This window comes from Pyrus communis, chromosome 13, assembly GCF_041283825.1.
Source record: "Pyrus communis isolate YQ-2024b chromosome 13, ASM4128382v1, whole genome shotgun sequence".
NCBI classification, from domain to species: Eukaryota; Viridiplantae; Streptophyta; class Magnoliopsida; order Rosales; family Rosaceae; genus Pyrus; species Pyrus communis.
This window is the reverse complement of record NC_142577.1, coordinates 11,512,557-11,524,153: the sequence shown is the minus strand read 5'-3', so window position 1 is coordinate 11,524,153 and position 11,597 is coordinate 11,512,557. Positions and strand designations below refer to the sequence as shown.

General features: G+C 40.6%; 1 protein-coding gene across 1 annotated transcript; it reads left to right on the top strand.

Moving 5' to 3' along the window:
* Nucleotides 1–1,105: 1,105 nt before the first annotated feature.
* On the top strand, nt 1,106–2,038 carry LOC137736014 (uncharacterized). The gene is made up of 2 exons (XM_088683406.1): nt 1,106–1,582; nt 1,670–2,038. Exons 1-2 carry the CDS (start codon nt 1,106–1,108, stop codon nt 2,036–2,038), a joined length of 846 nt encoding a protein of 281 aa, XP_088539532.1.
* Nucleotides 2,039–11,597: the final 9,559 nt, after the last annotated feature.

Sequence of the window (11,597 nt, the reverse complement as noted above, 5' to 3'; positions counted from 1 at the left end):
TCTGATACCATTATGTCACATCCCAGTCCCGCTCCGCCATTGCACGATATTGTGCGCTTTGGGCTTACCATTCCCTCACAGTTTTGTTTCTGAGAACTCACACGAGAACTTTCCAGTGGGTCATCCATCCTAGGAATACTCTCGCCCGAACTCGCTTAACTTCGGAGTTCCAATAGAATCCGAAGCTAGTGAGTTCCAAAAAGGCCTCGTGCTATAGGGAGGGGAGCATGTGCATATAAGGAACATCACCCCCTATCCGTTGGTCGATGCAAGATGTTACAGTTCCCCTACTTCAATTTGTAAGAACATGTGTAAACGTCCAAAAAAATCTAGCAACTCTGGTATGATATTAGTACACTCGACTTTCTCTCCTCATTCTCATTCGAGCATGAGCAGTGACAAAGAGTGCTAAAAGTGGCAGTAGCTCCTCATTTAGACATGCAATAGAGATGTTCTAATGCATCAATAATTTCTTATACATACTGAGACATTATAAAATATATCTAGTACACCACATGATATTTTGATGTACATGTAAAGATCACTCAAATTAATACACAATACTCTTATATTATCCAAAATCATGCACCCTATTTTAATTAACATGTAAATTCGATATACTACATCTTCATGATGACATAATTCAGGACAATCCGTAATTACAACGTAGAATTAGTTTTTAAGCATAAACACACAAATGCAGAATCTAGACTCGTCAAAAGCAATTAAGGCTAGCTAGGGTTAAGAATATTGATGGAGTGCTTATCAGCTAGCTAGCCGATGTCAGACTTCTTAAGCCAAGCTAAGGCATGGAAGTAAATCATGCACACGGTTAAGAATAAAATATTGTGTAGGAGATGACGTCCAAAACAGAAAAAATAATAGAGATGGGCATATGCTTATATTGTAAACAATATTCATCAATTCTTAGAGCAACCTTATATATAGGGCCAAATGATTACAACTCAACTCCATGTGTTTTTCACATGCAAAGCTAGAAAAAAAAAAAGAAAAAAAAAAGAAAAAAACCCTTAATCAAAGCTCAATTACCATACAATAACCTAGCTCTAAGCTAGAAACCCTAGATATAATACTTGTACTGTGAATGGCAGGACCTCAAGCACTCACAAAAACCACTATTGCCAGCAGCACCAGCACCACCAACAAAAACATGCTGACGAAATCACCATCAAGCACTAAAACTGCACTCCGGAGGTTTGTTGGGGTTAGGCAAAGGCCATCAGGAAGATGGGTAGCAGAGATCAAGGACTCATCCCAACGTGTGAGGCTATGGCTAGGCACTTATGACACACCTGAAGAAGCAGCAAGAGCTTATGATGAAGCTGCTAGAGCATTGCGTGGCGAAAACGCCCGCACCAACTTTGCGCCCCCCAGTCCAGCCACAAACCCTAACTCAAGTCCATTGGTCTCTAGTGCTTCCAATGGGGGTTTTGTGTCGGGGTCCGTTGGCCGCCATGGTGGTGCAGGGCTTAGCTTCTCTTCCTTGAAGGCCAAGTTAAGCAAGAACCTCCAAAGTATCATGGCTAGGAGTAGTGATCATAACAAGTCCTCAAAAAGCAGGGTGAGTGACCACTTCACTTTTGCAAGTATTTTCCACTTTAGGAAATACCAATACCAAAACACAGTAAACCCTTTAATTGATATGAAGAATATAGAGAAAGTGGTGCAGCCTAGCATCATAGTGCCCCATAATAATGGAGACAGTAGTGCTAGTACCGAGCCTTCCTCTTGGGAGAACTCTAGTATTTCGGACTGCAGCGCCGAGTGGGCCCACGGGTTACGGCAAGTAGGGGTGGATTATGAAGGGTCTGAAATTGGGGAAGGGAGTATCATGGACCAAATTATGGGGTGGATGGATAGTCCAGATAATCAGATGGGTAGTCGGATTAACCTTGGTGATGATAGTGAGGAGGGTTCGAGGAGTAAGAGGTTCAAGGTTTCCTCTTCAGTGATGGTTCCTCCGACATTTAGTACCGGATCTCCATTCAATAATAATAATGGAGAAATTTCGAATTAAGGGCAGCAAGTTGCAGGTCATGATAATATATGCATGCAGGTGTACTACTTTGTGTCAATTAAACCAAGGCAGGATGGTAAAGCTTCTATATTACAAAGGTTGATAAGTTCGCCATAACTTGTAAAAGGTTGCTCCTGTTGCATGCTATAATCTTGTGATGAGTGATGTCTCAAAGCTAAAAGAAGTTCTTCATCAAACCAATTAATGTGCAGAGAGAGAGAGAGAGAGAGAGAGAGAGATTGTATTGGGGAGTAAATCATGAGATATTGTCTGTTTCCAAATGACATGACCAAGTTTAGTGTTAAGACAACAATGACAAGCAATAAGTTGAACTTAAAGAAAAGACAAGTCTTGCTAACCTCTTACAATATTGTTTAGAGGTTTAATTAATTACATGTGCGCCCCAACAAACCAGCATCACAAGTACATATGTTAACGAAGAAGAAAAACATGCAATACATCTCTATGATCTCCTGGATCATTGCACTTAGACATTGATGAGGTTCGTCTTCTTTTGTTTTTTTTGCAAAAATGATGAGGTCCCTCGTCAGTCCAAATGAGAGCATCAGCACAAGAAAGTACTGCGAATAAGGATGGTCAATGGGCACCCATTTAGTTAGATGGAGGTCTATTTAAATGTAGATATGTGTTAATTGTGGTGGTGAGTGTGTTTGTACTGGTGATGTTGATAATAGCAACATATGGAGTATCCATTGGCACCCATTGACGACCCCTAACTACGGATTTCAGAAGTAGATGCGCCAAACCTTAATGCCTGTTCAGGGTCTAAGAGATTGACATTACTAGGGCAGGTCATGAACTCCCAGTTAGCTAAGTGTGAAAATTTGAACTTACAAATTTGACGACACTTCATATATTGACATTCATTCAATATATAAAGTGTGAAAATTTGAACTTATAAATTTAAGAAGAGAGAAATCAGAGTATGCATAATATTGAGCTATTATACGAGTAATGATTGATTGAGTAAAGGTGTTATTCAGTTTTCCTACGCGCTATGCTTAGCTAGGCAGAAAGGAATCATACCTTTGCTCCCCACGTGAAAGGAATCATACCTATGCTCCCCACGCTAATTACGATTCCTACTTCGATTCTCCCATGGTTAAGGTTCGTAATAAGGAAGAAGAAAAAGCCTTTTTAAGTGGCCGCGGCCACTCGCTAAGCAAGTGTAAGATCTGGTAGGAGACCTATCTCCGATCCCAACCATCCTTGCACCAGAATCCATCCCTGGTATCTGGATTTGTTGCTAAAATTTCCTTTATCCCCTTTGCTGAAAGAGATTCTAATCTGCCACACGGTCAGTCTTTGCAACCTCAGTCTTACCTCCATTCGTATCATTATCAACTTTGCATGCTTTACACACCGAGTAGAACTGCCGATACCCGCTACTTCTTCCAATCTCGGTCAAATCTCTAATATCACTGATCTGATCGACCAAGAAAAGGATTGGTACAAAGATGTCCTTGTCGTTGATGGAAACTGGGAGGGGGACACCACCAGGGCCAGAGTTCCCAACATGCCTGCTGCTGATCTTTGTTGTAATAATGACGTAGGGGGCATCGGCCAGTGTCGTCCCCAACTAATTGACAGGGAGTTCTGAGAAATTCCAATCGAACACCGGAGTTGGAAATGGCTCATCGCTCCCGAAAGAAGTAGATAGCATGGGAGAGATGCCATTGTGAACCAGCTCTAATTATCCCATCCCGTTAATGCTAAGGATACCATAATGCCAATGAACTCAAAAGCATTAAGTGAAGTTTCCAAAGTTGAGAAGAAGAAAAGGAAAAAGCCTGAAGGTGGTGCGAAAATAGAAGGCGAAATCAAGGCTTCCAAGAAAAAGCCCAAATCAACAAGCAATTCCAGTGGCTTTCGAGGAGAGCTTGACAAAGTGCTGAAGGTTCGCGATCCCACTCCCTTTCAGACATAATATTGAGCTGTCTTAAAGTTTTATTCAGTTTCCCTACGCGCTATGCTTGGGTAGTAGATACGGGTAGTAGATGCTAGTATAATTGATTGAGTAAAGGTATGATTCTTGAACTTTGACTGAATGCTTTTGATTAATGATTTGATTGTGAATTTCATTTACTATTATAGTAGTAAATACTATTATGTAGTTTTCCAACTATTTATGTTTTACAAAATGGTGGTTGGTATGGTCAAAATGATTTTATTTGACAAGTGATTATGACGGACTCACTTTGTTATGCACCCCCTTAGGTCTTAGCAAGTGCAAGGCGTATGTTGAGAAGGACGAGTGAGCATGGCAGTAGTGCTGACTTCCTAAATTGTTGGGTAGTTTTTACTTCTGCTTGTTCTTTATTAAACTATAATCAATTGTATAACATTACTATTAATTATAAATGGCACAACGCATACTTTGCAGTTTATTGATGCGGGCACTACTGTTATGCTTTGCTTGATGTGATATAAAAATTGAATTGTGTCAGAATAGTAACGTCACAAGATTTTCTCCATGTCGTTGTCAGGCACATACCTTCTTATACATTGGTCTAGACAATGCTTCCACAAATAAGGCTCATCCCAATAGTAATGTCTAACTAAAGAAATGAATCGTTTCTTCTATTGCCAAGTCAAATCAAGAGGCATGATATCACTAACTAAATTATTGACATAATCTGCATACCAATGAGTGACTAAAGATTTAATGGTAAGAGCTACACATTAGGAAATGTTTCTGTCATTGTTGCCTCAATGATGCACTAGTCAAGAAAGATGACCTTCCACCACATTTTTAGACCCCTTTTTATACTGCATCTCTAAATCAAACTCTTGTAGCAACAACACCCATCGAATCAACCTAGGCTTTACATCTTTCTTAGATAATAAATACTTCAAAGCTGAATGATCGATGCAAACAATTATCTTTGAACTAATGAGATAAGAACACAATTTGTCTAAAGCAAAGACAATGGCTAGAAGCTTTTTATCAGTAGTGGCATAATTCAATTGTGCGTCATTGAGAGTTCAACTAGCTGATGTGATAATTATAAGCACACAAATTAACCTTCTTTTTATCAGTTGTAGTGAAGTATGTAAGTAGGGATCGTTCTGGACCGGGGATTAGGAGGGATTGTGTTAGCGTGAGTCAATATTAGGAAAAATAGGGAATGTAAATAATAGGAGTCCTTTATTAAGTAGGTTTGTGTATATGTTATTTGTTTCCTTGTAAAACTATAATAGTACTGATGTATATATATTTCTAAACAAGTAATACAAGAAAAGATTCCGTAAAAGTTCTACTTGGTATCAAGAGCGCCGAAACCCTAGTTTTTTCCGCTGTGCTTGGGTGACTGTTTTTCTGCAAATTTTCTGCAGAAAACAGTGGTACCGTGTGTGGTATTGCTGCTTGCTGCGTGTGTACCGTGTGCAGCAGTGCAGTGTAGTTTTTTCTGCAGTGTTTTTCTGCAATTTTTCTGCAGCAAACAGTGTTGCTGTGTGTGTGAAAACAGGGTTGCCGTGTGGGTGTGGTACTGCTGTGTGTGCAGTCTGTTGCTGTATATTGCTGTGCAGCACAATACCTTGCTGCTGCCGTGAGAGTTGTGTACAAATTGCTGTGTTTTTCTGCAATTGTACTGTGTCTGTTGCTGCTGCCGTGTGTGTGTGTTGCTGCCAAGACTTAGTGTGTCGTGCTGTTGCTTTCGTAAAGGGAAACACACAGTAAATTTTTCCCGCTGCATCCTTGCAGCAAAGTCAATTACTTGCTGCGTGCTACTGTGTATTGCGTGCTGCTGGTGTCGTGAGGAACGAAGGAGAACAAAGACTGCAGGAAGAGACAACTGCTGCGTGTGTGCTGTGTTTTTTTGTTGCAGCGTATTGTGTCTTTGCTGCTGTACTTATTGCAGCAAGTGTGTAGTGTATTATATTTCGTATTGTGCCTCGTGGGAATATTGCTCTACTGTTGCAATCTACTTGCTGTCTGTTTTGCCGTGGGTAATTGCCGTGAGTGGCTGCTGCTTGTTTGTTCTTGCAACTTGTGGTTCCGTAATTGGTAGGGTGCTGTGATTGCCGTGTACTTGTGATTGTCATTTTTGCGTATTATTAAATGGCAAATATAGGTTGGATTTTAGATTCTGGTGCAACGGATCATATGACATATGATAAAAATATGTTTCAATACATGACCACATCTCACAGGAAAAATATATCAACTGCCAATGGTACTTTGGCACCCGTGTGTGGTGCCGGCACTGTGCATCTTACCCCTACACTTCCCCTACATCATTGCTTGCTTGTTCCTTCTTTATCCCATCATCTGTTATCCATACCACATGTTACTGAACAATTGGATTGTGTTGTTCTAATGTATCCATCATTTTGTCTCCTTCAGGATATTCAGACCAAGGAGATAATTGGGCGTGGCACTAAGAGAGAGGGGTTGTACTATGTGGACGACGTAGTTTCTGGCAGAGCTAATGCGGTTCGAGCGTCCCGGTCTAGTAATTTACAAGAAGTGTGGTTGTTGCATCGTCGGTTAGGGCATGCATCTTTTGGGTATTTACGGCGTATGTTACCTAGTCTATTTAGTGGAATAAATGAATCAGACTTACATTGTGAAGTATGTATTCTTGCTAAAAGCCATCGGGCTTCGTTTCCTCCTAGTATGAATAAAAGAGCTTTACCGTTTGAACTTGTGCACTCTGATGTTTGGGGACCATCTCGTGTTGTTACTTCTTCTGGGATTAAGTGGTTTGTTACGTTTGTTGATGATTGCACTCGTATGATGTGGTTATATGTGGTGAAAAATAAGAGTGATGTTGGTATGGTATTCCGAACCTTTTCTCAAATGATTCGGACACAATACTTATCTGTAATTAAAGTTCTTCGTTCTGATAATGGTGGTGAGTATCTTAATTGTGAGTTGTCGGAGTTTCTTTGTGATCAAGGCATTCTCCATGAAACAACCTGTCCCTATACTCCACAGCAAAATGGAGTGGCTGAACGGAAAAATCGCCATATCTTAGAAACGGCACGTGCTCTACTTCTGGGCGCGTCTGTTCCTAAGATTTTTTGGCCTGAAGCAGTTACTTATGCGGTCTACGTGATTAATCGTATGCCCTCTCGGGTGATTGACTTTCGAACTCCTCTTCAAGTTCTCACTCAACATGTTCAGGTGATGTCTACTCATACTCTCAAGCCCCGGGTATTTGGTTGTGTGGCTTATGTGCATATTCCGAAAATTCATCGCACTAAGTTGGATCCGTGTGCCCTTCGATGTGTGTTTGTTGGTTTCTCATCTCACCAAAAAGGATATAAATGTTATCACCCTGAGACTCGGCATATGTATGTTACTATGGATGTGACCTTTTCTGAATCGGAGTTTTTTTATGCCCCCGTATCTTCATCTTCAGATCACCAGGGGGAGAGCTCTAGTGGTGATCTGGAATGGTTGGACTTGGGAGAAAATACTGTGGTTGATGTTGAGGCCGTGCATGCTGGTGCCGTGCCTAATGCGGCAGTGATCATACATGCCGTGCCAGAAAATACTGTGGTTGATGTTGAGGCCGTGCATGCTGGTGCCGTGCCTAATGCGGCAGTGATCATACATGCCGTGCTAGAAGTTGCTGCCGAGAGCAGCATGCAGTCAGAAGCAAAAGATGCCGAGAGTGATCCACAGTCAGGACAGTTCATTGTTGAGCCTACTTGTGTAACCCCCTCTCTCTCTAGCTCCACGGTGATGCCCAATGATTCTTCTCTGAATAAACCTGAGGTAAGTATTGTGGATGATTATGTAACTAATGCAAGTACTGATGTAAATACATATAAGCTGCCACCGAGACAAAATCGGGGTGTGCCACCTGACAGGTTTTCTCCGGAAGGCAAAGTAAAGTATCCGATAGCCAACTATGTCTCATGCAATGGTCTTGCACCAGAGCGTAAGACCTTGATAGACAATATGGAGGCTATTCGAGTACCAACTCGTGTGGATGAGGCTCTAAAGGATCCAAAGTGGGCAAATGCAATGGATGAAGAAATGCTGGCGTTACAGAAGAATAATACCTGGGAGGTGACGTCCTTGCCGGAGGGAAAAAAAACAGTTGGATGCCGGTGGGTGTTTACTGTCAAATACAAAGCCGATGGATCAATAGACAGGTACAAAGCAAGGTTGGTAGCTAAAGGATACACCCAAACATATGGTGTAGATTATCAAGAAACGTTCTCTCCGGTTGCCAAGATGAATACGGTACGTGTTCTGATTTCTTTAGCTGCTAATATGGACTGGCCATTAAAACAGTTTGATGTGAAAAATGCTTTTCTCCATGGGAACTTGGAGGAAGAAGTATATATGGATTTTCCTCCTGGGTACAGTGCTGGTAGAAGTACCGAAGTATGCCGGTTGCGTAAGTCTCTTTATGGGCTGAAGCAATCGCCTCGTGCATGGTTTGATAGGTTTACTCAAGTTATGAAAAAGATTGGGTATTATCAGAGTCATTCTGATCATACATTGTTCGTTAAACGGAGACAGAAAAAAGTGACAGCCTTAATCATCTATGTAGATGACATGATTATTACTGGGGATGATTGTGATGAGATTTCAAGGCTGCAGAGAAATCTTGCGGCTGAGTTTGAAATGAAGAACCTAGGGGATTTGAAGTATTTTCTTGGAGTCGAAGTTGCTCGATCTTCGAAAGGTATTTTCTTGTCACAACGTAAGTATGTTTTGGATTTGTTAAAAGAAACTGGTATGCTGGGATGTAAGCCAGTTGATACTCCTATTGTTGAAAAACATCATCTATGTTTGGATCCGAATCAGAAATCGGTTGATAAGGGGAGATATCAGAGACTTGTAGGGAGACTAATTTATTTGGCTCATACACGACCAGATATTGCCTATGCAGTAAGTGTAGTAAGTCAATTTATGCATTCACCGAGTGAAGATCATATGGCTGCTGTTATGCGTATCTTAGCTTATTTAAAGTCTGCACCTGGAAAAGGAGTTCTCTATCGGAAGCATGGACATTTTAGGATTGAGGGGTTCACGGATGCTGATTGGGCAGGAAGTGTAGGTGACAGACGGTCTACTTCGGGATATTTTACTTTTGTAGGAGGCAATTTAGTCACATGGAGAAGTAAGAAACAGAAGGTAGTATCAAGATCCTCGGCTGAGGCCGAGTATCGAGGGATGGCTCACGGCATTTGTGAGATTCTCTGGCTTCGAAAGCTTCTTGAGGGGCTTGGGTTCAAGCCAAAGGAAACCATGAGACTATACTGTGATAATAAGTCAGCAAGAGATATAGCTGATAATCCGGTACAGCATGATAGGACAAAACATGTGGAAGTTGATCGACATTTTATTAAAGAGAAGCTTGAAAGGAAGATTGTGTCAATACCTTTTGTGAAGTCAGAGGAGCAACTTGCAGACGTTCTAACTCATGCAGTATGTAGTCGAAGGTTTGATGACTCACTTGTCAAGTTGGGCATGTGTGATATCTATGCACCAACTTGAGGGGGAGTGTTAGCGTGAGTCAATATTAGGAAAAATAGGGAATGTAAATAATAGGAGTCCTTTATTAAGTAGGTTTGTGTATATGTTATTTGTTTCCTTGTAAAACTATAATAGTACTGATGTATATATATTTCTAAACAAGTAATACAAGAAAAGATTCCGTAAAAGTTCTACTGATTGTTAATCACTTGGATTTGACTCAAAAACGTAAAAACACAATATAAGACACCAAACTAGACCCAAAGAATGCAAAACTAAAGTTTAAAACACTAAGACAAACCAAAAGACTCAAAACAGCAAGAAAACATTCAAAACTACTTTAAAACTACTTTCTGAGCAGTTTTAAGCACTAGAGAAGAATTTGGACGAAAATAGTTATAACTTGACTCAAGATACTCTAAAAACACAAACTAAATTGATTTCTAATTAATTTGACACTCCAAGTAAAGGGGGATTTTGATTTTGACGAATTTGGAAACAAAACTTAATACTTTGTAAAACGAACAGATTTTAAAAACGAATTTGATGGAATTTAATGGATGGGAAGCTAGCTAAGGGGTTCATCTCCACACATGTTATACTTGCACACAAAACGATTTCTAATTGCTTTTCAATAAACCATGAATTCTCAACGCCCCAGATTAACCGTGAATTGCACTAATTAACCCTCAGATTTTCCTAATGTTATTGAATTGGATGATTGCATACGACAACCCAAAACATTCCCCACAAGTCCCCTACATGATTGCATAATAGAGATACAAGCAAGAATCATTAAGTTCTATGAAAACCATAAGCATTGACGAAGCACTTGTTACTATGATTGCATGAAACTTATGCCAAGAATTTATTTAACGCGATTGAGATCATCAACCTTTACTACTTGTGAATATAATTCCATAACGATTAGGTGAAATTTCATTATATCCTAGCATCCAATTTATGCATGATAATTAAGCGTGCACTCTCAACCAACATACACAAATCAATGTAACTCACATAGATAAGTAAATTGAATTCACAACTTATGAAACGCAATTAGAAGTAATCAAATCATATCGCAAGCATAAACATGTATTTCGAATCCCCCCCTAGCCAAGGGGGGGTTTAGTTCCTCATACGTACAAAACAAAGATAAGCAAATTTAACCATTGAAATCAAGGAAAAGAAACACCTAAAAATTCCAACAACTCAAACTTGAATTGTATGAACGTTTAGGCCCCTCTCCTCCTCTTTGTTGCGGCACAAGGTCTAAGGATAGGTTTTGGGGTGGTATTTGTATGGAGGAATGGTTGTGTGATGGTAGGATAGTGTTTTGGAGGGATGGGGAATGGTTGAAATGGAAGGATAGATGCTGGAATTGGAAGGGAAGGCACGGCCAAGCTTGTTCTAAGGGGAAGATGGTGTGTTTTTGTGTATGAATGCATGGGTTTTTATAGGGGGAATGGGAGAATATGTGGCTGATTGTTTAAGAGTGCATGTGGCTCTTATGATTGAGAGTGCATGTGGCTGAAATAATGACGGAAAAACAGCTAGGAAAAGAATGATTAAAGAGGGAATGCATGTGGAAGTGTGGCTGCAATGAAGGAGAAAAGCTGGAAAATGGAATGGGATGCACGACAAGGTGATGTTTGGTGCTGGAAATGAATGTGTTTGCATGTGAATTAAAGCTAGGGTGAATGATGATGAATGCATGTGGATTAAAGAGGGAATATGGAAGAGAATGTGGTACAATGATGAAGTGGGAAGCTGGAAATGCAAGGGGGGAGTGCACGGCAACAAGGGTTGAATGATTATGGGTGCATGTGGCTGAATGATTTCTTGGTGAGGGGATGCATGGGTTGATGAATGGGAAAAGTTGCTGAATGATGAAAGGGGAATGGAAGAATGTGGCTGCAATGATGGTGTGGAATGCTGGAAATGCAAGGGGAAGCACGGCAAAGGATGTTGTTTGTGTGAAGTGTGTGTGAATGGTGGTTTTGCACGGCTTTGATGGATTGTTTGATTGGGCTAGAGGTTTTGCATGGCTCAAAGGATTGTTTGATTGGACTAGGCCCTTTGTTTTATGTCCTA